General features: G+C 53.9%; 2 protein-coding genes and 1 long non-coding RNA gene across 14 annotated transcripts in view; 1 reads left to right on the plus strand and 2 right to left on the minus strand.

Annotated features, from left to right (window-relative positions):
* Positions 1–1,050: 1,050 nt before the first annotated feature.
* The window catches only part of C14H1orf105 (chromosome 14 C1orf105 homolog), a 53,660-nt gene continuing 28,528 nt past the window's right edge, over positions 1,051–26,182 (plus strand). For 2 of the 9 annotated variants that reach the window (XR_009347630.1, XR_009347629.1), the window contains exons 1-3: positions 13,319–14,155; positions 17,310–17,400; positions 23,811–23,885. Coding sequence is in view for 7 of the 9 variants with exons in the window: in XM_059146996.1 (XP_059002979.1) it covers positions 19,335–19,978; positions 23,811–23,885 (719 nt within the window). In the remaining 2 variants the exon portion in view is untranslated. Of the gene's footprint in view, positions 1,282–13,304; positions 14,156–17,309; positions 17,401–18,887; positions 19,979–23,810; positions 23,886–26,182 lie in introns of those variants that run through there. The other 7 variants (XM_059146996.1, XM_059146995.1, XM_059147000.1 and 4 more) reach the window with 6 other exon arrangements.
* On the minus strand, positions 10,639–13,251 carry PIGC (phosphatidylinositol glycan anchor biosynthesis class C). Of its 3 annotated transcripts, none has more exons than XM_059146991.1 (2): positions 13,132–13,251; positions 10,639–12,055 (listed from the first exon to the last, which is right to left on the minus strand). In XM_059146991.1, the coding sequence occupies exon 2, from the start codon at positions 11,830–11,832 to the stop codon at positions 10,936–10,938; it is 897 nt and encodes a 298-aa protein (XP_059002974.1). In that variant the 5' UTR covers positions 11,833–12,055; positions 13,132–13,251; the 3' UTR covers positions 10,639–10,935. The 3 variants fall into 3 exon arrangements, with proteins under 3 accessions (XP_059002974.1, XP_059002973.1, XP_059002975.1); XM_059146990.1 differs by having other exon boundaries at positions 13,061–13,221; XM_059146992.1 differs by lacking the exon at positions 13,132–13,251 and adding an exon at positions 12,227–12,838.
* On the minus strand, positions 15,322–19,877 carry LOC131815274 (uncharacterized). Of its 2 annotated transcripts, XR_009347631.1 has the most exons (6): positions 19,791–19,877; positions 17,949–18,073; positions 17,471–17,535; positions 16,591–16,750; positions 15,693–15,915; positions 15,322–15,618 (listed from the first exon to the last, which is right to left on the minus strand). It is a non-coding gene; the product is annotated as an uncharacterized LOC131815274 (long non-coding RNA). The 2 variants fall into 2 exon arrangements; XR_009347632.1 differs by lacking the exon at positions 19,791–19,877 and having other exon boundaries at positions 17,949–18,371.

The following is a 26,182-nucleotide window of genomic DNA, read 5'->3' on the forward strand; positions in this document are numbered from 1 at the left end:
TCAGGTCCAGTGGCTCTGAGAACCCCTGGTCACGAAGAAAACCCAAAGGCACCAGCGCAGGGGATCCCCTGAGGCTCACGTATTCCTGGGGCAGCTGGGCTGATGCAACGTAAGGCACAGCATGAGGTACGCGTGCTTCCCTCACCTCCCGCTCTGACAGGACGTGTCCCCGTCTGATGGCATCGCCGTCCCAGCGGAGACAAGGTTCCCGGATCACTTCACTCCACCTCCCCCGACAAAAGTTGTCCACTGGAAGGTTTTCACCAACTCCTCTTTTCTAGATGTTCGGTTCTTTTCCACTTTGTCTTAAACATGACCTTATTTTCATACAGTGTCACACAGTTGAGATGTTTAAAGCTTAAACTGACCTGATGAACAATGAGAAAAGAAAGCCCCAACCGCACAGGAATGAAATGATTCCTAGCAACCTTTCGCGGCTCCACAAAAGCGCCGGCCCCTCCTCACACTGAGGAGGCAAGGAAGGAAGGATGAGTTGGGCTGAGGGAGAAGCTGCCGGCGCATCACTAAACTATGCTGTGGTTGGTTCATATTTATTTCCCATCAGGCGTGTTTCTGTATTTCATAAGGGACTCCCCCCCAACTCCCCTGCCCCCACCTCTGCCCTCAGTATTAGCGAGGCCGGTCAAGAGCCCCATTCTTCAGAGCTGAGCAGACCGGATCATCGTGAGGAACCACCACGCCTTCGGCAAACATGCCGGTTCTTACATCTTCTCATCCCATTATCTGTGCACCAAGCACCGTGTCCTATTATGTGGTCTGGGAGCACCCAGAGAAGGACCAGGGCAGAAGCAGCTTCCAGAACAGCAGCATGCAATTACTGCACGGTGCTGTGACGAGAGAAAATTTGAGTCCTTTCCCTAGAGAGAACCGTTACTGAGTTCAGTGCTGAAGAAAACACTTAAGTTCTAGAACCCAAATTATCCACCTGACCCAACGCACGCTGACCTTCCGGAACACCGGGATTCTGACCTCTGCCAATGAAAGGAACGACAGAGCTCATTTCAGCCAATCAGAAACCAGATGTATTATTTCGAATGGAATAGCCTAATACCAGACTCTAAGTCACAAAGTACTGGTTGAGGAAAAGACCGTGGAATTGAAGCTGGAGTGGTCCGTGAACTTTGCCTTGGCTCAAACAGAAGGCGGCTGAATCAGACGGCACACTGCAGCACTCCGCCCCGCGAAGCAGCGAGGGCACGTCCCCAGTCTCCAGCTGGAGAAATCCAGGGCAAGCAAGAGATGCAGAAAAGAGAACTAAAGGTAGGAAAAAGTAGAGAAAACTTCCAACCCTTCCCTTAGGGAGCTTTGCTGGTAAACAAACAGGGACCGCATCCACGCGGACAGGAATTGCCACAAACGGCCTAGGATTCCTTTACTGTCACGGACATGTCCGGTCGGCTTGGCACAGGACACCCTTCGATCCTCTGGATCCCAGAGTTTGAAAATTATTATAGTATCTGTTTCATAGCTCAGCATTAAGTATGACTTTTTTTTAAGATTTTATTTATTTGACAGAGACACAGCGAGAGAGGGAACACAAGCAGGACAACTGGGAAAGGGAGAAGCAGGCTTCCTGCGGATCAGGGAGCCCGATGCAGGGCTCAGACCTGAGCTGACAGCAGATGCTTAACGACTGAGCCACCCAGACGCTTCTGGGGTTTTTTTTAAAACCGTCAATGCGGGCACCTGAGTGGCTCAGTTGGTTAGGCCACTGCCTTCGGGTCCGGTCATGATCGTGGAGTCACAGGATCGAGTTGCGCATCGGGCTCCCAGCTCCAAGAGGAGTCTGCTGCTCCCTCTGACCTTCTCCCCTCTCATGCGCTCTCTCCCTCCCTCTAACAAATAAACAGAATCTTAAAAACAAAACAAAAACACGAACCTCACCTAAAGGAAGACTGCTGAAAAAGAAAAATAATTTCCGCAGCCCTTCCTAACGCTACAGAGTCTGTCTGCATAAATCAGACGGAGCTTGTGCCCCTGCACTACTCTGTGTCCCTGTGGACAGGACGGCCCGGCTGCCTCCACCACCACAACACACGCCGTTGTTTGTTTTCTTCTGTTCCTCTTGAATCTGATCAGACCGAAGGCTGTGGGACGCCCCGACACTCATCTGTGACTCCCGTATGGCTTTTACCCAAATCGAGTCTCACAGTATTTTCTATCAGGTCCTGATTTTCAGGCCCAGGTCACATCTTCAGCGGACCTCCTGCACGGGGGCCACGGACAGGCAGAGGAAACCAAGCCTCCGCAGACTCGCCGGGTGTCAGGGAGACCGAAGGAGTCTCAGGACGGGAAGGGAGGCGACGCGGACGCGGGCTCTGGCTCTCAGAACAGCTGCCGGCAAAGTATGTCTCTGAAGCTTCATCTCACGCTCTGGAAAGCCCAGCGTTCGCGGCTCTGCTGGGCTGGAGCTTTTGCTCCCACTTCTCGTCTCCGAGGGAGCAGCTCAGAAGGCGGCAGAGAGCAAGTCAGAGCCAAGAAGACAGCTCCTTCTGCCTGTTGCCGTTCTCGTTTTTGTTTTTGTTTTAAGACAGAAACGCAGCTTGCACACACAAAAGCTGCCCAGGGCCTGAGCATCTGTTTATTTTGCGATTTTAAAAGAGCGGGAGGCCCACAGCGTTCTCACTGAGCAGCATCCAAGTGTTGCTTGGGCTCCGCACAAGGCCACAGGGCCGGCCCGGAGCAGGCAGCAGGGAGCCAGCCGGGCTTGGGAAAGCAGGGGCAGCCGAAAGCCAGCTTCTTACCGGCGCCCGGGGGGACCGCCGCTTCCCTCCACCTCTGCATCAGCAGAATCAATCTGTCCCATTGTCCCAGCAGCACATGGTCAAGGCACTGCAGGGCTAGCCTGTGCGGGGCACAAGACCTCCAGCTGATCCAGAGTGTCGTCTGCACCCGGGTGCCAATTGGTGCCAGATGGTGGCAGAAAAGGCCATTCGCCTTTCTAAGCCCCTTCCTCTGGCCCTCGGGCCCCTGCGTTACCCAAGGGGTGTGAGGCGGTGCCAACCCTCCAGTGTTGCCAGGCCCCCAGCGCTGAGCAAATGCTGGGCAGCTGGGAAGCAGAAGCTTCCTGACCCCCCTCATCTCAGGGATCCCCCGTTACTCACAGTAACTCACATCTGGGAAGAGAATGAGCTGTTTGGGCTGGGTTAGTGGTTGCTATTGTTTCCCTAGAAAACAGACACACACTCATCATACCTGTGAGCTGAGAAAGAATAAAGAAAGCTGCCCAGAGCATTAGTGTGGTCTAAGCTCGCTCACCCCAGCGGGTCTCCCCAGCTGTCCAGAGCCGTCCCCTGCTCAGGGGAGAGCGCTTCCTCAGAAGCGACTGTCCACAGGACCTTGGCCAAACTCTGGCTGTCATCATAGCTTCGGTCCCTTTACCCAGAATCAAACTTTCTAGAAGACTACAAGTGGCACGGCCCCAGCGATGGAAGACGGTGCAGTTCTCAGGAAGTTCGTGTCATTGTCCCCGAAAGGCTCTTGCTACAAAGTGCATTACTCCAAGGATTAGTACCATAGAATTAGTACATTAAACCCACTAGCAAGCAACAGCAGCACGTTCGGGAGGACAAAGCCTGCACGCTCAGACCGCACGTCCCCCGCCCACCGACACTTGCATTCTCTCCCCGCCTGCGGCCTCCATCCCGCTGGGACTTGGTGATGAGCCCTTGTCCCCAGCCTATGTCCGTCTTCCAAGTTCCCCTAGGCTGCGAGGCCCCTGCACGCCGGCGCTCCGCGCTCCCCGCGGCTCTGGACGGGCCCATCCTGGGCTGCTCTCCCGCCGCCCCCCGTCCCCCTGGCCTCTGTAATCTCGGTCCCACGATCACCAGAACCCCCAGTACCTTCCGCCTGCCGTCCGGTCTGACCTTCACATTTCCGCTCTAACCCTAACCCGAATCCCTCTCGGGGCTCTGCTGCCCCTGCAGGCGTCAGCCGGGGGCAGTGTGCGCTGAGGGGCTGGCGTTCCCCTGCTGCTTCTGCGTTCAGACCATTCTTCCTCCATCCGCCCTGAATCCCTTAGCTTTGGACCTCATGGCCTCAGACCACAGCACATCTGTCCCTATCTGTCCCTTTGAGCCACCAATCCTTAGTTCATGGTCCCCCATTCCTTGATGATTTTACCTCCTGCTTCCCTGTCATTGTCCCCAGGACTATTCCTGTCTTAGTTCTTGGGGATTTCACAAAGATATGAATTATCCTTCCAACACCCCAGCCCACCCATCCCACTTATTTTCTTGGACTTCATTTCTCCGCTGTTGGCCTCACTGTGCCTCCGCTACTCACTCCCAAAGTGACAGTCCTGTCCCTGCTCGCTGCTCTCCACTTCCACTCCTCTAACCGCGGGCACCTCCCACCCGCGATCTGCTCCCTGCCCTGCAGCCCATCACGGTTCACTCCAAACCCGCCTAAAATGCCGGGGTCCGTCCCGACAATGATGCCCGCGTACACACTCGTCTCCCGTACCTCCGCACCACCCTGAGGATAGTCAACTCTGCATCTCCTCCGCTTCGCAACCGTGTACGCGTACATGGTCTGGAACGCACGCGCGCGCACACACACACACACACACACACACACACACGCTCTGCTTTCAAGTCATGACTACCACGTTCAAGTGAGCCTTTAATTCTGCTCAGCAGTTCCACGAACCATCGCCTGTTCATTCACTGCCCCAGGGCCCTATCTCCTGCCCTCTCGCGCCTCAGGCCCCCAGAACCTCGACCCGTCTCATCACTCAGCTGATTCTCTGCCTCCTGCTCCCCAGGAAAACTGAAGCTATCAGAAAGGAACTTCCCCGAATCCCCATCACCTCACCTACCCACTTAACCTACCCGTGCACTGGCATGTGCATCTACGTATCTACCTTCCACGTGTGCGAGTTACCACAGGTAACGGCCCTGTCCTCCGGCCGAAGCCAGGCCCTCCACTCGTGCACTGGGCCCCCCTCGTCTTACATGCCCAAGAGTCTTCCCACTGGCCTCCATCGACGACTGCTGTCCACTGTCCCACGGCCCTCAGCATACAAGTGTGGTGTCGCCTCTCCCATCCCGGATTTCTGGCTGGTCACAGCTGATCTCCTCTCAAGTCATCTGTACTCAGTTTTCAGGACTCCAACTTCCAGATCGATTTGCTTGTTCTTCTCTGAACTTTTAATCCGGAGTTCTCGGTCCTCCTCTCCGTTCCTGTCAACCTCCTTAGTGCCCCATCCAGTCTGCCAGCATTTATAGACCAACAGTTCCCAAGTGTGTATTTCCACCCCATACGCTGCCGAAAATCCAAACTCGTCGAACTCTCTACTCAACATTTCAGCCCTCATATCTACAGTTCATACCCTACATGCCTCCAACCGATTTTCTTCCCCAAGTTTCCACCCGTGTCGCCTTGGCTCCCAGCCCAACTGATCACATCTTTCTCTTTCAATTTCTCAGGCCAAAACTCTTAAGAGTCCTTTATGCTTCTTCTCGTTTTCATACCCCACATCTAATAAGTCAAAAAGCCCTTAACTCAACTTTCAGGTGGTATCAGAATGGAGCTCGTTTCGCCACTTCTGCTAGCACTGTTCTGAGCACCAGCATCCCTGCCTGGGCGACGCCAAGTGCTTCCTAACGCTGCTTTCTGCTCTGGTCTTGCCCACGGCAAAATGAGAACGTGCCTTCCAAAATCATGTCCCTCTTTTTCTCCAAGCCCCTCCAATGGCTCCCACCTCCGAGTAAAAGCCAGAGTCCTTTCACTAGCCCGCAGTGTCGTATGTGATCTAGAACCCGACATTACCTCCTTGGCCACATCTTGTGTCCCCTTGGTCACCCACGTCAGCCCCTCCCTGCTCTTCCCCCAACTTGCAAGCAGCCTGGGGTCTTCTGCCAGCACACGTACAGCAGCTCTTCCCTCTGCCTGGAATATTCGCCCCCGGGAATCTGAATGATCCACTCATCTTCAAGTCCTCGGTCAAATGTTACTTCTGAGACCACCATGACCCCTTGTTTAACACCGCTGATGCTCCACTTTGCTCCTAGATCGATCTCAAGCACATAGAACAGTATCTGTCACAGAGTTAGTGCCCAGTGAGTATCTGCTGAATGAATATATTCCTGAGGCCAAACATCATAAAATGTGAATGGCAGAAAGTGAGTAGCGATCAACACGGGTGGACAAGAAATATTCTGCTAATGTTGGGGGTAGGAATAAGGGAGAAAGGGGATAAGGGATCGGAGAAAGGATTAAAAGCAACTGCCTACCAGTCAGCCTTTGGCCCTGGATGCCATTCAGCTGTCAGAAAAGCAAAGTATCAGCCCAAACGGGCAATACAGCCTTGGGCACGTTCCTGGATCACTGCAAGTCTCAGTCCCCTCAACTGTAAAATGAAAATACCTGTCTTACAAGACTGTTACGAAAAGTAAATAAAATAACGCATATCAAGTGCCTAACACAGTGCCTGATACACACTGGGCGCTTGAAAGTGTAGCCGTTGTCATTTATCAAATCCCAGCATGCTATTTACTTCCTGATTTTGGGGAGACCTCAGACGACGCAGTTATTTCTCAAACCACAATTCATCAAGAATTCCAAGACACTTAAATTTCATTACAAAAAGGAGAAACAGTAAGTTCCACAGGATGGCACTGTGTCCCACTCCGATTTCCCCGCCGCCAGGGCCTTTGAAATAGTGTAAAATTGTGTGACTGATGCCCTCTGCTGGCTCTTCTTTGCCTTGATCTTGAGCCTTTAGCTTAGATGTAGAATGGCTCCATGCCTCCTTGAAAGCGCCCAGCATGGATTCTTAAATGCACAGTCGAAGCCAGCTGCCCACAGGCTCCCTCAGAAGTTTCCAGCCCTGCCACGGCACAGAGGCGTGACCCGGACACCAAGTTGGTCACCGCACAGAACAACGTGCTGCTCTCCTCAGATCCCCGCAGCCTTCCAGCTACCTGCCGGTCCTCTCTGTACACCACAGCGTGGCCTCAAAACAAGGCACCGTCGCTGCCCTATAGCTCTGCCTCTCCCTGATCCCTTCTGTCCCAGCCACAGTGGTGCCGTTTCAGAGGGACAGGCTAAGCTACCTCCTCAACTCCCCCGTCTCTGCTCTCACTTGCCAGCACCACTCTCCATATAGCCTTACCTATCGACCACAAGGTTGAGAGGAAGCAGAGCTGGGAGAAGGGGTGCAGAGAAGGGAGGGCTAACAGTTTCCCATGCAAGCAGGCATTGGGTTTGGGATCTTAACTCCAAGGCTACTGCAATACCTGCTCCTTTCCTTTCCCCTTTCCCTTCCCACACGCACCATAATATCCTCCAAAAATCTAAGTCACTACTGTTCTGCTTGCACTCTTCCAAAGTAGCTTGAATTTAGGGGACTGGCTGCATCACTGTGCTTTAGTGATGAGTAGCTTTCCCAATGACTGTCACACCAGGTCATGCCCATCGTCATCCAGGCCTGTGTCCCTGTGCCAGCAGCAACCCCAAGCGGTGCGCCTAAGTGAGCCTCATCACCCCTCGGGGAGCACCGCGTGTGGGCTTGGGACTTCTTGACTACTTTGGGGACTACTTGGGACTACTTTTCTTATAAAATATTTACGGCTTATTTGTATTTTTTCCCCAAAATCATTTTGGAATCCATTTATGTCCTTGGTCTGGGGAACTTCTTGGAGCTACACACAGAAAGTGCACAAAATTATACTTTCATTTGTCTGAAACTCCCCCTGCTCGAATTCCAAAGGGTGTCCTCTCCTGCTCATGATACGGTGAACAAATCAACATTCCCCTTGACCCTTGTCAGTGTTAGAGGTGATGACTGTATCTCTGTTGAGCCTTCCTTCCAGGCCGTGCTGTCCAATTCTCTAATCTGTTTTCATAGGGCATTCTTTCCCGTTGGTTATCATTTTGATTTTTTAATTCTCCTTCTGTGGCCCATCTCTAATTCCTCTCTAGCCTGGTTATGGGGCGACCAATTCTGTACAAAGAATTCCAAGTACAAAAACACTAGATTGTTTAGACCTCAATACCCTTCTAGAATATGCCCAGAATGTGGAGCCAATGTCTTCCAGATACATGTGCAACACCTTAGCCTGAGTGTCCCATTTCAGGCACCTCAAACTTAATGTGTCCCATTCTTATTTTATCTTCATCACCCCCAAATCTGTCCTCACTTCTTTTTCATGGAATAGTGAATAAAACAGAAATTTGCTTAAGCAAGAGGCCCCACTCCTCCTCTAGTCCCTTCCATTACCCAACACGAGTCTCCCAAGATCTCGAAGAATTTCTGGCATCAGGGCCCTCATGTCCACACCCACCATCGTCACCACGCTTCATCCAGACTCTGCACCACTGCCACAGAGGTCCCCAAGCTCAGCCTTGTAGTTCAGCCTCAAGACTGTGGCCAGAATTTTATTTATGTATGTATGCATAAACCTGTGTTCGGTAGGAATCTTATATCCCTTTCCAGAAACCCTTAATTTGCATGGACTACACGCTAATTCAAAGTACTCAGCACTTTCAGACCTCAAGCCCTCGCCCTACGGCCCGTCTATTCTGTGTTGCTGTCCCCTGCCAGGATGAAATCAGGACCCTGAACACTTTGAACGTGCTGTTTGTTCACCCTTGTGGGAATATCCTTCTCACCACATTTCTACCTGGACCGAGTTGGCTGTCCGGCCCTACACCCTCACAACCAACCCTCAACTCCCCATCCCCCTGTCACCTCCACACTGAACCAGAACCGCCAAACGAAACAGTATCAGGCCTTGGGGGGCTCCACATACTATATACAGCGTGACGGAGAAGAGCTGAAAATGACAGCGCAGGCCCATTAATTCATCCCACTGAAACTACTCTTGAAAATGGTTCAAATTTGGAGAACTTTCTACTCATCAAACTTTGGTTCAAATTTGGAAAACTTTCTGCTCATCAACATGGACGTGGCTGCTACGTGAGTTCCATGAAGTTGATCATCAGAAACGCATTCAAATAAGGCAAATGTACTAGGATATAAAGAAGTAAAGCACAATTTTATACAATTCTTTACTACCGTCAACCATTAACACCTGCCCTATTCCTAATGTGAGCCACACAGTAACTAGGAGCCAGTTCTGGGCCCTCTCAAGGCATGAAAAGGCCACACCCAACACAGGCAGTAGATGGATGCCCCGAGCTCATCACTGTCCAAGACCCGTCTCTCCCCATGAGCCAGTGTCTTAAGGGGCTGCGAAAAAACTCTAACGTGCCTTAGGGAAAATGACCCATCCTGATGAAATACTATACTCATCAGTCCAAATTCAAATCGGAAAGAGAGTGATGTGAGGTGAGAGAACTGAAGACACTAGTTCACAACCCTGCTGAAGACAAGACTGAGAAATCGATGTTCAGAGAAGAAAGCAGAACTTTCGGAAGACGATGACTTGGATGAAATTCCTGACTTGAAGCTAATCTCTAGTGAGATGGCTCAGGGACCTGCCCCCAGTGACTGACTTCAGGAGATACCAGCTGCTCTGGGAGGTGCCTCATGCTTTTTGTACTTTATCCTCTTCAAGTCCTCCTACAGGTCAACTTGGTAACAGGAACCGCTGACGTGACTGCGGTGTGACGGGACTGCGGTGTGACGGGACCCTATGTAGTGTCAGTGCTCCTGGAGCGTTCTGCCTAGATCTCAATTACCACGGTTCTAGAGGTAATACTTCCATTCCCACTTTACAGGTGAAAAACGAGACACACAGCAGTTGCAAACTAACCCATGATCTAATCATCTCCTCCCTCCTACGTAAGCTGGGTTCCTCCCGATGACCTGCAGTATGAACCCCAAATTCTTGTCACTCGAACCTCCCGTTCCAACTTTTCCTCCAGTCCCCATAACTCTAAAGCCCCGTGCGACCCAAAGAACAGATGTAGCACAACAGTGGCCAGAGGCTGCATCCGAGCGTGGTTTCTGTCAGGATTTAAATTTGACAGAATTTACAAGTCAGATTCCACAAGAAAAATCCCATTTAAAGCTACTGAGATTTCATTTCGGAGATTACTCAGAATTCTACGGATCTGCAGCCAGGCCTACATTCTGGCCAGAAACCCTCAGCTGGAGGGTGGCTGCCCTCGCTGGCCAGGGCGCGCTCCGTCCCGGGCTCAGTTGCCATTCGCCGCACGATGTGTGCCGGCTTCTCTTGTTCATATTACTTACCTGGTTCCTAAAGGCCTTTGCCACCTTGCCCGAAAACCACCTTTTACCTCAATCCCAGTCTCACCTCCAAGTGAGACCAAGCTCAAAGGCCACCTCCTCCAGGAAAGAGTTCCCAACTATGTCAGCCTCTCTGAATGCCTGGCATTATGATTATGTATCATGACACAATCTGATTATGTATTACGTGATTATGATTACGTGACACCTCACACTCTCCCTTGCAGTTAGCCTGTCCACGCCTCCCTGAGGGCTGAGGAGAAGCCGGAGTCAGCGTGAAGTGACAATTCTGTAATCTTAGCCAATAACAGAGCACAGCATCCAGGATTCACACATTTAAGCTCTACACAAATAAAGGTAGAAGTGACTTTACACATAAGCCCACTTATTTTCGTTTTCTCTTCACTCTCCACGCCCCTTCCGTCAGCCTCCAGCTGAGAGAAAAATCGTGAGACAACTTAATGGGTGTATTATTTTTTTTTTTTCAATAAATAGAAACGACATGACTTCATTTGTTACAGTGAGTGAGAGGCAAGAATTCAAGAAGGCCCCAGGAAGCTTCTTCATCCACAAAATAACAGAAGGGACAAGCACCTTCACCACCCACGCCTTTGGTTACAGGTTCTTCTTTTGATCTCCGCTCCCCGACCCGCATCGGTACGTTGCATCCACAATGGGACTCTGCCTTCAAATCCTACACTAGGTGGGAGGCCAGTCTAGCAGCCTGCCTTCCTAACAGAATGCGAGTCTCTAACTTAGCTGAGAAACCGGGATAAGTCTTCTTTGATTTCAGCCTCATCCCAAGGCCCATGAATGTTTTCTTTGAAAACCTGCAGGCGAATGAGGTACAAAGGGCAGAGACAAGAGATGGAAACCAGCAGAAGGGCGAAGAGGATGGCTCCCACAGCACTGATGGACAGGAGGCCTCCCAAGGCTGAAAACGCAAAAAGCAGCGTCACTCCCACATAGCTGCGGGGAGTACACGCCTTCAGTTTCTTCTGTAACATGGGCCACAGGGCAAAAATCTGGATGGCAAACGTCACCATGATGAAGGCATGCAGGGACCGGGGCAGGCGTGACGCGAGGCAGACGGAAGCGAAGATGGCCATGTTCAAGGACAGGGTGCTGGATACGATGGCAGCATTGGCACCATAGTCGAAGAAAATGAGGTGGCCTAAGAGCATGAAGACTGACATGGCATAGATGGTGTCAGTGCTGATGGACTCCGTCAGGGTCTTTAGCACTGGCGAGAAACCGTATGTGAAAGTAATGAAAACGAGGGCGCTCTTCAGGTCAGCCCACCGCGTCCTCCCGCTCTTCTTCCGTCCTTCACCTCCGTCGATGAGATCAAACAAAATGTAGCCAATCAGTGAAGAAGCCAGCCCTGTCCCAAAAAGCCACTGGGGGGCCAGAAGACCCTCATCCAAATACCACCAGATAACGACGAAAACGCAGACACTACACAGTTGCTGGACCACCACGCTGGACTCGAATACCACAGCCCAGTACTGGTATTTCCGGGCGTAGATGTTCTTCCGGAGCTCCTCCAGGAAACGCCGGTCCACGTAGTTATCAGGAAAGGGCTGGCGCTCATACAGGACCTTCTGCCACTTGGCCTCCCTCGCGTTCGTTACAGGCTGGGCACACGTCATCCTCTCCCTCAGACGCAGGCCGGTGCAAGCTCCCTCGCACCAGTCCAGGTGGCTCTTGTTCTCTATGATGTTTCTAAATAAGAACTTTCTGGAAATTCCATGCGGTGCTGTGGCTGATGTCGTTCCGAGTTTCAAAGGCAGCAACCCAGGCCAGGCCTACAGTAGATGAGCTTGTTCTCTGAGCCAAGTTCCTAGAAAAAGGAGGACTGTGAACCTATGAAAGCTGTGAAAAGTCAAAGGAAGAACAAAGTTAAAATCAAACCACGTCGGTGCATTAAAAGTTGGAGCAAAACACATGCGGTGGCCACTTCATAATTATGGACATCGACATTTCGTCTGAGACTCGAAGTTAGAACCCCAAGTACACGAGAGCCGTCTGTTAGCTCTTACTTACCGAGCGCCTTCTGGGCTCCCTCCACTCAATCCCCACCTCTCAGGTCAGCATTAGCTCCCCTGTAATTAGCAAAATGCCTCCTTCTGAGTAAAAACGCACACACCTGAGGTTCAAACTGCTCAGGTAACCTCAGACCCAATCAACAGTGGTGAACAACGGAGCCAAATTCAAACCCAAGTCTGACCCCAAAGCCTCGGCTTCCCAGCAGGTCGACCTGTAAACCAGTTACCTCGGGGTTCACATACCCCCGAGGCCTGCGGTGGGCTTCAGAGCACCCCGAACCCTCGCTGTCACTGCGTCCTTCAGCTGCAAGTAATGCAAATTCCTAGGGACAGGATCGGGAGCTTCTATTTACTGCGATCTCACAGGCATCGATGACTATTTAAAAACGAGGAAAGGCGGCAGCCTGAAGACAAGAGTAAACCGCACAACACAGAAAGGCCCGGGCTCCGGTGTACTGGCCGAGGGCCTCGGAAACACCAGACTCAACCCAGGGACCGGGCTCGCCCGCCTTCCGAGTCACTCTCTGCTGCAAAGGACTCTCCTGCGCAGTGAACACCGCGGGGTCAGAAACACCAGGTCGGCCAGCGCGTCTGCGAGGGAGACTCCTCCTGCCCGACCCCACGTCTCCACGGAGGCCGCGCCGGGTGTTGCTGCACCAGGAGACCCTCCCTGCAGCACGGACCCCAGTCTCCGGGCCCCCCGGCCGCCGCCCCGGCCGCCCCGGCCGCGCAGCCGAAAAGCGCAAGGCCGCGCCGCGGGGTCCGGCCGGGGTGCCGGGGCGCCCCACGCACGCTCCCGAGCCTGCCCCGCCCGCCGCCGCCCCTCACTCACCGGCCTGGGGCCCGCGGGGGCCGGCGGAGGACGGAGCGGCCCGGAAACACCGGCTCCCGCCCCGGACCCACCTGCCCGCACCTCCCCGGGGGCGGCGCGGCTCGCGGAGGGCGGTTGCCGCCTCCTTCCCCAACCGGGGCGCCGGGGTCGCGGCGGCGGCCGAGCACTTCCGGGTCCGCCAGCACCTCCGCGGCGAGAGCGCCCCCGCGCGGCCGGCGGAGCGGCGAGCTCGCTGCTGCCCCCTCCCGGCGGCTCGGAGACCTCGCGGCTGCCCCGGGGCGGACGCCCCTTCAGAGCCGAGGAAAAAGCGCGCGCCCGACGGGAGGGCGGGATGTGACTCGGGCCGGGGGCCGGGCTGTCCGGGACGGATCTTACGCGCTCCCGCGACCCGTCAGGCGCTCAGCTGGGGCGTCCCGGCGTCCGCGAACGGCCTGCGCGCATCCCCCGGGGGCGCCCGCAGACGCCGCTGGGGGCTCCGACTCCGCAGGGACCGGAAGAGACGACACTCCGCGGCCCGAGCACCGGCCGCAGGGGGGACCCCTCCCGGGGCGCGGCTGCAGGGGCAGGGCCCCGCCGGGAAGGCCGTACCGGAGACGAACGCGCACCGCCCGGGGCTCCGGGGCGCGGTTCTCCGCCCTCCGCTGTCTGGAAGGGGCGGCGGGGCCGCGGCGGGGAAGTCCGAGGCCGGCGGCCGACTTCAGGGAGGCCCGAGCGGGCGGGAGGGATGAAGCCGCCACGCGACGGACGCGGGGACGCCAGACGCGGCGCGCCCCGAGGTCAGCGGACCTGGTCCGCGAGGGCAGGTCACGCGTGGGCTCCGTCTGTCCGTCCGCCGCGCGCGGGGATGCCCGAGGGGATGCGCGACGGGCTCCGAGGGCTCAGGCCGCAGCCGCGGTCCGCAGCGCGCCGGCTGCCCGGGAGCCTGCGGGAGCGTCCTCGGGCCCGGGCTGTGACGGCTCGGGGGCCCTCGGGTCCGCAGAACGATCCGTCTCTCTCCATTTCTCTCCAGGTTTCTGTTCCCAAGTTTGGCAAGATCCCTTGGCTGAGTGAGGCCAGCCTCGTGAACAAGCCGCTAGTGCTCAGCCTCCCCAAAAGGTAACCGCTCAGCCCCCGAGGGCAAAGGTTGCAGGAAAGACCCCCGGGGGTCGGTTATCAGAGGGGCAGGCCCGGGCCGCTGAGAAGCCCAAGGAGAGGGTTCCGAAGCCAGACGTGGCCTGGGTGTCTCGGACGAGCGCGGGCGCTCAGGATGGGCCTGGCAGGGGGACGCCGTCCGCACAACCTTCCCCTCCCGCCGGCGCTCCACAGCGCGGACCTTGCGCCCTGGATGCTGCGCGTCCACGCTTCTGCTGTCGTCGGCGTCTTACTTTGCCTCTCATTTTAACCACCCACGTCGAGAGAGGAGCGCCTGCCCGCGTCCCTGTGAGGCCGCTCCTCCCATCTCTCCGGTCCTTCGCTTCCGCACCGCTGGGCGACGGGATTCTCGGCCTCCAAACGGGACGTGCTGGTGCGTTCGCGGCGTTTTAGCGCGGACGCGAGCAGTCCCCGGGCTTCCTCACGCTTCTCCACGTCCCTGGCTGTGGTCACACACGCTGCTCCGGGGAGGGGAAGTGGAAGGAAGGGGAAGGTGAGGTAATGCGGGCGCAAATGGGAGAAACCAGAAGGGCCTAGGGAGACACGTGCCCTCCTGCCCACAGGTGAGCAGTCCCCGGCAGGGACACTCTCCCCACATCCCCTCTGGACAGCATGGATGTGTATGGGCCGCTCCTTTTAAAAGCCACCTTCTCGGCAAGCAGCCAGCCAGCTGTGTGCATTTCCAGAGCCCCCTCAAGTGCTTCCAGCTCTTTCCTGCTACTTTTACTTAACTTCGAATCTGAGCTCCAGCTAATGTGAAATGGCCGGTGGTCACCGCCTGACTCGGGTAGGAGCTCACTACCCCAGCTCAGCCCTGTTCCCATCAGATCTGCCCCCGCAGCCAGGAGGAAAGCACCAGCGGGCATGGCTCTCCTGTTCCCAGATTGTACAGTTTTGGGGTCGGGCGCAGGGAGGGGGAACAGGACGGGGCCCTGAAGAAGGCCCAGAACACAGCGGGGCAGCGCCAGAACACAGCCAGGTCCTGGAATATCAGAAGGGACAGACTGTGGACAGTGTGAAGGGAAGGGGTAGTTTTCCCTCTGGCCAGCTAACCTTGAGCTGGTCCTGAGGAGAAATTACCTCAGGGTCAGTGAAGCTCTGCTCATTTCTGAACAGAACTTGGGCGGGGATCTCAGCCCATGTAAAGAGAAACACACTTGTCTACCTCACAGACACTGGCCTGACGGATGCCGGGATGGTGCCTGGAGCTTTCAGGGAGACAACACCAGAGTGCAAAGTCCTTTGACAGGATGGTTTGTTTAAGTATCAGCAATTCTTAAAGATTAGAATCTCTTCATCCGGTTAAAGCTCTGGGTTCCAGACTGTTTGTTTTTGGCAAAACCTTTTCCTCAGGCCTCAGTAAGATAGTGATAAATGTGCTTTTAGCATTTCCTAGTTTCGGACAAGCAGTTCTAACGCAGAACAGTCTGAAAAAGAGAAAGACACTTGCAGTGAAATGTACTCAGAGCCCCCCAGCCACGAAGCCCAGAAACACGCGTACCGGCTGGGGGAGTTGAGACCTGGCTCAGACACCGGGGCCTCCACAGCCCTCCTTCCTTCGGAGAAGACAGTCTTGCCACACGAAAGCCACCGTCATTCTCAGGCTCAGAAGCCCCCAGGTCACACTGAGGCCCTGTTGATCGGAGATCACTGAGTGTTCAGGCAGCTCAAGAGTGGCCTCTGGTCTCCCTAGGTCAGCATTTGGATGTCCAGTCCAAGGCAGGCTGTTCCAGGTCAAAGACAGTGAAGGGGCCGGGTCAGACCCTCCGCCCCTGCTCCACCAGGGCCCCGGGAAATGGTGAGCAGAAGTGAAACTGCGAATGCCTTGGGAATACCAAACTCCTTCCACATGCCTGAGTTATAAATGAACAATGAACAGCGACCTCTTTTCTCGTTAGAGAGGTGTTCCTGGCAAGCCGAGTTTCCATTTCTGGAATGCCGGGGGCATGCACAGTGTCGTACACACAAGCAGTTTAGGACAACAGGCCCCCTGCCTGCCTTGGCCTCTGATATTGTAATAAAATGAAACAATAGCCACGAGGCAGGTCACACCCTGTGAGGAAAACTGATTGGGTCCCCGCAGTGTCACTGCTCCACCCCTGACTAGAAAGAAAGAATGTTCCAGAGTGGTTGGAAGAAGAATCTGTTCCATGGGAAGAAATGAGTAGACGCAGTGCCCAGGGACACAGACTCCAAGAAAGCAGACCAGGCATGGAAGAACTCTGCGCTTATTAAATATGAACAACTTATACACACACAGCTCTTCCAAGGAGATCTGGTTGCATTTCACCCATTACACATCTGCTCTTACAAACAACTTTTTCCTGCCTTTGTACACTGTCTCCGACACTTCATTGGTTACTTCAAAACAAAAAGACAGAGAAGCTAGAGTGACTTACGAGGGCAAAGCCTTCCTTTGGAAGCTGCCAGATGGTCTGTGCCCTTCAGGACTGGGGTGAGAAACAACTCCCTGGGTGTCCCGTGGGTTATCTCTGTTGGCGAGGAGAACCTTTCCTCTGCCCTTCACGTTCTTCTGGCTGGTCTGAGAATCCCATCGACCTGAGACACATTAATAAGGGAAGATCAAATTTGATTTTGTACATACAGGAACCCACGTGAGATTCCAAAGACGGTCATACGTAATGACTATATATGTCATTCTGAACTAAGTAAGGAGAAGGGGTTGGGGAGTCAAAGGGAAGGAAAACAACTCACAGGAAGAAAGAAAAGAGTAAATGTTTGGTAAACGAATGTTTGCTGGGCCACCGAGAAACAAAGGGACCCAGAGATGAATTTCAACAGACTTTGCTAAATGCCTCCCAGACTACCTTACCTAGGTGATAGTAAATTAGTAGTAAATAGTAAATAATCTATGGTGATAGCTCTCTTCCCAGGAACAGGTCCTCTATCTAAACTCTTTTGGATAGTTAAGGGGAAGATCAGCGTTTCTTCCCAAGTCTTTTGGGCCTTGGTGGTTTTCAGCTCAAAATAATCTGCAGGCCAGAGTGGTCCATCTTGGGGTTGTCTGTTTTGACCCCTACGTCTCTGAACCAGCCAAGGGCTTGGCTCTTCAAACCAGAGATTGTGGTTCTAACTTGCTTTGTTTTGATTACTTCAGATATCCTCATGCCTCTGCCACTTTTCTGATTTCATCCAAGAAGGATATGAATTTGCCTATTTTGTTTCAAGTTCCAGATGTCTTATCTAAGGTACTTAATTTTTGCTTTTTCATTGAAAAGACACCCACAGTGGTTCTAATAGGACATTGAGTGTACATACAAAGCTGCTTCCTATCTCCTTAGCAGAGCCCTGGGCCTGGAACTTCATCACTCTTCCATAGACAGCTGAAATAAATAAATAAATAAATAAATAAATAAATAAGCATCGTAGGCTCACCCAAGCTCCAGGGCACTGGCCTTAAGAACAAAGGTCACAATCATCAAAAAGTAAACACACACACACACACACCTTCCGTTTGAGAGACAGGCCCAGAGGACTTCAGGGACCACCGTTCAGCCTGTCCCCTCACGGCCCTGGATCCCTCATGTCTCTCACATAGAAGATCCCACACCTGTGGAATTTCCTGCTGTCGTCCTCCTACCCCCTCCACCTCTCCGAAATCAACTGTGACTAGCTCCTGGGTGACACTCCTCGCAGTGGAGCACCCTGAGGGTTCCCGATCTTAGAGGTGCTGGTGCAGTCAGCAGTGCAAGGAGACCGAGGGAGGGAACTCCTGGGTGCATGAGGGGTTCCTCACCTGAGAAGTACACAGGGCGGTGTTCCTAAGCACTTGTCACAGAGCCCATCGTGGGGACGCCCCATCGTGGGGATGCCCCATCGTGGGGACAGCTCTGCTCTGCAAACCACCATCGGCCGGCCATCCTGTCAGGGTAGACACCTGCTTAGGGAGGCCGCCTGTGGGTAGCGTAGATAGGAAGAGGGGTGAGTCCGATGTCACCTCCATGAATGGGTGCGCAGACTGCACAGGTGCACAGCCGCCCTGCGAGGGGGTGGGAGGGGCAGGACGGGTGGGCAGAGAGCGGCGGGGAAGGGTTCCAGAGGAATGGGCTTCAGCATTCCATCTGGCAGGTGTTTCCACAGAGGAGGTAAGCACCAGGGGAGCCAAGACACCGACCTGAGCTTGCAGGAAGGGCTTGAAAACATCAAGGAATCAGGCCGCAGCAGCGAGGCATTAAGACTCTAGACCCCCCCGACCCCCACGCCCCCGACCCAGTGGGCAAGAGGCCAGAGGGGAAAGCACAATGGCCAGGGAGGGGGGAGGACCAGCTTTGGCAGAACTTAGAATTTCACGGTGCGATGCTCATGGGTCACCACTAGAGAGCAGCCAAGAGCAGCAACGTCCCTAGCCTGCGCCCTAGGGCCTGAGACCGGCTGGGAATCCGGGGTCAGGACTCCCGCAGGGGTGGGAGAGCGGGGGACCCCCTCGCCCTCGTCCTCCCCTGTCGGGGCCTGGTGCTCCACCTGCCTCTCTCCCTCTACCACTCTCCGCGCCTGTGTGAGGAAACAGTGGCCCTTGCTGACTGGAAGGGCAAGGAGCGGTGCAGAAGGCAGAATTTGACCTCCCAGCGCCGGGGCCCCTAAAGGAAGATCGCAAGTATTCTGACAAGGTCTGCGTGTTCGGAGTTGCACAGAGCAGCCTGGGACCACAGAGGCCTCCCCTCGGACCCTGTGAGTGAAACACGGGCTTGGCTGGCAGGGGCTCCTTTCTGGAAAGAAACCGTGCTGTATCCAGTGGGAGAGGAAAGCACTGTGGACCCCGGACGCTGCAGCTCTACCTGTAGCCTCCGAATCAGGGACCTGCCAAAGGGCTCCGGCAGCGTGGCAGCCACCAGACAGCCCGGCCTCTGGGCACTGGTGCGAAGGTCATGCCACCTGGCCCCCTTCCCTGTCCCAGTCACAGGTCGGAGGGCAGAACTTGGAACACTCACATTCCAAGGGGCACCCCTGCCCTGCCCAGGAGCCGTCCTGTGGCAGAGGCAGAGGCAGGTGTCTGTGTGTCTGGGGCAATGTTCACTGATGGACAGAGAGGCACAGAGACGGAAAGACAGGGAGAGGAAGACAAACAGCAAAAAAAAAAAAGCAGAAGCTGAGAGAGACCCAGAGAGGTAGGCAGGGGCACAGAATGCAAAAAAGGAAACAGAAGGGGAAAGGCAGGGCTGACAGAGAAGAAAAATGGAAAATGAACCCAAAGACATGGAACCCCAACCCTCCCCCATTTAGGCAAGGGCCCTGGAGCTGCAACTCTCAGGCACAACTTTCACTGCCCGGGGCAGGCGTGGACTCCTCCAGACGCCCTGGAATCCCAGGCACTGGCAGCAGGGCCGAAGGGAGGCCCAGAGAGGACTTGCTCGGAGCTCCCCAGCCAGGCAGCTTGGAGGGTGAGGCCCACACGGGGGCTGCCCTGGAGACCCTGGGCCTACTTGCAGGGTCAGGTCCCCGTGCAAGAGTCGGCTCCCGCCCCCGCTCCCTCCGTCCTCTCTTTGATCCGGGTTGGTTGTTCCAGCCCAATGAGTCAGAGTCCAGAGGGGAGCCTTCCTTGGGCCGCTTTCAGAGACCTGTGACGAAGGGCGTTGCCTACCATGGACGCTGCAGGGCTGAGACGTGGCTGGGAAAAGGCACAGGACGTCAACTCCCAATTTTCTCACCACCTAGAACTCCTTTTCTTACTTCTGTCTCCCTGAATGAGCTTTGGAGAGCCCGTGACTGCCACAGAAACTACCCTGCGTACTACTCAGGCCTTTTCTTGTATCTGTGGACCAGACACCTGTAATTAAAGATAAGATTTTATTATTATTTTTTTAATATTTGACAGAGAGGTAGAGAGAGAGCACAATAGGCAGAGCAGCAGGCAGAGGGAGAGGGAGAAGCAGGTTCCCCACTGAGCAGGGAGCCTGACTTGGGGCTCCATCGCAGGACCCTGGGATCATGACCTGAGCTGAAGGCAGACCCTTAATGGACTGAGCCACCCAGGCCCCCTAAAGATAGGATTTTAAAAGAGAGGTAATAATTACCACCACTGATCTGTTTCCTTTTTTGCATTCTGTGCCCCTGCCTACCTCTCTGGGTCTCTCTCAGCTTCTGCTTTTTTTTTTTTTTTTTTTTTTTTTTGCTGTTTTTCTTGTTTGTTTGTGTAAGAAGTCCTGACAGTATACGCATGGCTGTTGATAATACTTTGTGTGGGTCTGAAAGGTTTCTGAGTCAACCTATGAGTATTTGAAAAAACTGTATTCACTTTATTCTTTAATGGAGATGGCTGGTATTTTCAGACCGCAGGAAAATGTGTAATTATCAGAGGGTTTTTTTTGAATATTGAAAATAGCTCTCTGATCACTTTTTTTCCTAAGGGGTGTATGCCCCCATACAGACCCTAAGAACCCACTTTCTCCCTGACAAAAGGTAATCGTCTTTTGGCCCTTTAACCAAGGAAGTTTCTGGCTCACTGAAACGAAATACATGTATGGTTGGACCAAATCTCTCAACCCTCTGGGTCACAATTTCCTCGTTGTGTTCATTGAAAGAACTGAACTAGAGGGGCCCCGCGGGGTGTCTCTCATGGAAGGCGGGAGTGGAAGAGAGGAAGGGAACAGAGGCGTCGAGGAGCGGGGAGGACGCAGGCAGATTTGTCTGCGCTCCTGAGCGGGCCCATGGGGGCTATTGTTAAAGTCACCATCTGGTGCTTTCACATTGTCAGTTTTGGTTATGTGGAGAGGTCTGTGTGCGAGACAGAGGTGGAGGGAGGCAGAAGGAGGGAAATAGGTTTCTCTGATTCTTTATCAGAGATTCAAGAAGGCCAAGAACTTGGGCCATGAGCCGACCTTAGGAACCTCAGCAAGTATCAGCCGCAAACATCAGGACGTTTCTAGTCGCCACACGCGAGTAGCAGACTCGGGCTTCTGGGGCCCGGCTGAGCTGTGCGTGGTACCTTGGCCAGGCTACAAAAGGTCGCTCTCACTTTCTCATCACAACTGCCATCTGCCATCCTGGGGACAGCTGCTTGGAAAATGAGAAGCCCATTAGCATTTCAGAAGTGCTTTTCTTGGTGGCTCTGCGTCTACAAGAGGATACAACCAGGGGCCCAGGCTCCGAACTAGCAGCCGCTTCTCCTGCCGTTCCTGCCGCTGCCGCTGAAGGCGCCTGGAGGAAACCAAGAGTGAGCAGCAAAGGCTGCAGAAGGAAAAGCCCTTTGGTCCCAGGGCTAGGAAGGAAAGCAAGGTAGTGGGTCGGGGGAGGTTGGGGGAAGCGGAGGCGTGTGAAACGTGGCCTCCCGGATTATCTGCACCGACTTCCCTGCACACATACAAGTGTGTGTCATGGGAAATAGTTTAAAATGCTCACAGTCAGTTAAGCGTCTGCCTTTGGCTCAGGTCATGATCCCCTGGTCCTGGGACTGAGCCCCCACAGTGGGCTCCCTGCTCAGCGGGGAGTCTGCGTCTCCCTCTCTCTCTGCCCCTCCCCCTCCATTTGAAGAGCTACGGTGCACCAGATTCTTGATGGGCTCTAGGGATGCCAGGATGTTCCAGATGTGTCTTTGCTTTTCAAGAACTCTCAGGCTGGTGGAGGAAAAAACACATTAAAAAAAAAAAAAAAAAAAAAAAAGAACAACAGGACAAAATGCAACAAAACGCGACAAAGTCTGTGATTGGAATCAGAACGGCAGGTGCCCGAATCGGGTTAGGGGTGTGCGGAGCAGAAAGACTTACTGAGAAAGTAATGGCGAAGCCATGTCGTAACCGAGGAGTTGACAAGGCTGGCTGGGACGACATATGAAACGTCCGTGCTCAGGCCCCGCGGGATGGCGGTCATCATGGTCACGCAGCTCGAGAGCCACATCCGCGGCCATCATCAACCTGGCCAGATGCTGCCATGCACCCGGGAGGCCTCTCAGATAGACCCGCTGCTGGATTCGCAGTGAGCTCCTGTTCTTGTGTAGAAACCAGAAGCCCGGAAAGGGCAAAGGAATCTACTACAAGACACAGGAGCGTCTGCAGCTGACGCCGCCAAAACTGGATCTGCCCCGGGACGCCCCCACTGCCGCCTGCACCTGTCTGTGCCTTCTGCGTCCTTCCAGACTCCGTGTAAATGCCACTTCTCGAAGCCTCTCCCGACCCTCCCACGGGACGCCGTCTCTCTTTTCTGAAGGCCCAGAAGTCTCACGGCTGCTTCTGCGGTATCTAGCCCACCCCGCCTTGGTCAGAGTCTTGGTGTCAGAACTCACGGAGGTGAGGGTTGGAAGGAGGAGCCAACCCGCCCCCCACCCCGGGAGATCCCCCCACCCCGGGTATCAGGAACGATCTGGCAGAGGCTGGAATCTTCCAGAAGCCCAGGAGTCTCTGCCTCTCTGCCCACTCCCCACATCAGGCGGTGGCCCTTCTCTGCTAGCCTCAGTTACCTGAAGCCGGTCTTCTAGGCCATCCTTCCACGCTGTGGCAGGGCTTTCTGGGTGACGGAATGCCCTCCCCCCAACTTGTTCGCCCCAACACCTGCCGGAGCATGACCGGCTCCTGGAGCCCTGCGCAGACCCTGCCCTCTCTGCCCCGCCCCACCCCGTCCAGGTGACCCTGTGGCTTTTTCCAGGTTCACTGTGGCCTCCCCATAGTTCTGTCACGGCACCTTCCAGAGCGTTGTGCTTCCTCGTCCGCAGGCGGTGGGTGTGAGCCGCTGGCGGTCCGGAGCCCAGTCTGCCGTGTTTCAGGGACCCGGGCGCCGAGTGAATGGGCAAACGAATGACTTTGTCTTTCTCCCTGGCCTGCCTTAGGGCCAGAAAATGTCTCACTCATCTTTGTGGCCCCAGCCCAGCCCCCTCCGCAGGCTGGCCTCACAATAAATGTGTTGTTGAGTGGAAGGACCGAGCTGTTCACACTCACACTTCAACATCCCAGCCCACAACACTGTAACACGCGGTTGATTCTCTTTAAATGGCCTATAAAAATGAAAGGTATTTTCAACATTTGTCCAAAGAATCCAACTTCATCCCGAGTTATTGGTCCTCATGCCTTCGAGAATGGGGCCTCACCCGAAGGCTGTCTCAGAGGACGAAGCCAGCGGCAGCCCAGTCGGCTGAAGGTCGCCCTAGGAGCGCACCCCAGGCCGGCCCCGAGGTGCAGACCCGCGTTCCTCCTCTTCCCGTTCCCCACCCCCGCCCGGGGCCGCAGGACCGGGTCAGGCCACAGGCGTGCACACACAGGTAGTCTGAGGTCAACAGACAGTCGGATGGCCGGAGGAGCCTTTAATTCGTACTCACTGTTTGTTCGGCGACCCTCTTCCCCGCCATGTTATCCACTCCCAGTGAACACCGCTCACGGCTCCGATGTCAGCGTGAGTGACGAAGGGTCAGTGGCACCCGTGCCACTGTGCGAAGGGGTCCTGAGGCTACTGATCGGTCTGTGGACCCCCCTCCTGCCCAAACTCTCTCTGGCCCTCCCAGCTGCAGCCAAGCCTGGCCTCAGCCTCCACCGGTGATGGGGCTGAGACCAGAGACTCCCCGGGATTTACGGAGGGCACAACTGGTACCGCTCCTACGCGTCCAGCCCTGCCCCTTCTTTGCTGCCCCAGGGACCCGCACCGTATCCTCACCTCCTCCGTTTCTTTCTCCCCTCAGGCCGGGAGGCTCCACAGGAGCCCCGTGCTGGTCAGAAACAAGCAGCTGTGCTCCACTTGTCAAGAGAGAAAAATGGTAGGTCAGTAGGACGGCAGAGGTGAGCGCGGGTGTCCCGGGGTAGAGCACTGCCCCTCTCCCTCCGGAGCCCAGGGGAGAGACAACACCTTCTGCAGGGAAGGCTGCAGATAATGACCCGTGGGCCCCGGGAGCACCGTTACCTGACACAGTATGATGACCCGTCACCATTTGCAACAAACCCAAAGATGAACTAGGGTAGGCAAGTCAGTGAGGTAGAGCTGAGAAGCGCCACTTTGCTTTGAGATCCTAAAGTGACTCCACTGCCGTAGGGGTTCAGGTGGCTCGGGAACCCTCCCCCGGAACATTTCTCCAACACAGCACAACGTGCACCCGTACAAGCAACCTGCCTCGACCCTTACAGTCACGAGACAAGCAGCTTCATCTCTGGGTCCATCAGTTCAATCAGCGCCTCAGAGTAGAAGCTAAGGAGAGGTCCTGTAGCACCTTCCAGATTGGGGGGTGTCTGTAGCTGGTGGTGCAAAATCCAGGGGATGAAGCTAGCAAGGGTAGGAAGGAAACACGGACAAAGCTCTGTCATCGTCGGAGCTGCTGCAGAAAGAGGCCTGCGTCTGGAGGAATGTTCTACAGGTCCGCGTTAGGACTTGGGTCTGTTGAAGGACTAGGGTAGGGTCAGTCAGGCTTGGGATGAAGACAAATTTAGTTAAACAGTTAGGGTTAGGGTCGGAGTTAAGGAAAGGTCTCTACAATCCTGTGGTTCTCCTTTGAACCCTGGGCTGACAGGCAATACGAGGAAGAGCAAGGAGTAGAAAATCAGGAGACCCAAGAGAGCCTCCTTTGAGACGTTAATGGCGAAAGGGCTTTGACCACTGGGATATGAAAGAGATGGGCAGTTTTGTGAAATCTTTCCGTGGGATTTGGAAATCTAACCGAAGCGGTGAGCAAAGGTGCGCCTGAACGTTACAATCCCTGTTCACATTCTTTGTAATTTAGGTCACAGCGTTTGTTATTAGCATTGGCTGGAATCCGGGAAACCGGGATTGGGGTTTCTCCCGGTCTTATTCCTGGAACCACTGTGTCCACATTTAGAATACACTGACCCCGGGCCCAAGCTGGCTTTGGCCGGCTGGCTCGCTTGGGACCTCAGCAGCTGCTCTCTTTCTCAAGACCTCTTCTCCGACCTTTGCCCTCGCCCAGGCTTGACTGGAAGAGAACCACACACCGTGGTTTTGCCATTCCCTGCAGAACCCAGAAAGAAAGCCCTCAAACACTAACGTCAGACCAGTGCATGCAGACCCTGGTGAGAAGCTGGAAACAGTTAGAAAATGAGCAGGAAATAGATACCCTTGCTTCACTCTGTGCAACAGCCCTTCGGCTTCCTCCTGGGGTTGGGGTACTGCGGATCTGCCCCAGTCACTGAGACCTCTCCTTTCGCAGCAGGGGGCTGAAGGTAGATGCTGGGGAAGACATAAAAAGACTCCTAAAAAGAGCAGGAACTTCCTCGACCTGATAAAGCGTATCTATGAAAAACCCACAGCTAACATTGTACTCAATGAATATTGGATATTTTCCAGGCTGGATATTTTCCCCTCAGATCAGAAACAAGACCAGGTTGTCCAGTCTTGCTACTTCTATTTAACATTGCTTAGGGCAGTTAACACAAGGAAAAGAAATAAAAGACAACCAGATTGGAAAAGAAGACATAAAACTGTATTTGTAGATGGCATAATCTTAACACCTAGAATGTCCTAAGGAGCCCACGAAAGACAATTAAAGCTAATAAATGAGTATAGCAGGCTTACAGGATACGAGATCAACATACACAAATCAATTCTGTTTCTATATACTAGCAATGAACAATCCAAAAATGAAATTAAGAAAACAATTCCATTTACAATAGCATCAAAAAATTAAAATACTTAGGAATAAAATTAAAATAAATGCAAGACTTGTACATCAAAAGCTATACAACATCATGTAAAGAAATTAAAGAAGACCTAAATAAATGGAAAAAAACCATGTTTACAGGTTTTTAAAATGACAGTACTCCCAAACTGATCTCAGTCCAATACCTCTCAAAAGCTCATATGAGATTTTTGAAGAAACTGATACGCAGATCTTAAAATACATATGGAAATGCAAGAGATACAGTATAGCTTAAACAATCTCAAAAACAAAGAGCAAAGTTGGAGGACTCACCCTTCCTGGTTTCAAAACCTACTATAAAGCTACAATAATCAGGACTTTGTGGTACTGGCACAAAGATAAACATATAAATCAGTGGAATAAAATTGTGAGTCCGGAAATAACACCTTACATTTGTGAACAATCAAAAA

The sequence above is a fragment of the Mustela lutreola genome, chromosome 14, assembly GCF_030435805.1.
Source record: "Mustela lutreola isolate mMusLut2 chromosome 14, mMusLut2.pri, whole genome shotgun sequence".
NCBI classification, from domain to species: Eukaryota; Metazoa; Chordata; class Mammalia; order Carnivora; family Mustelidae; genus Mustela; species Mustela lutreola.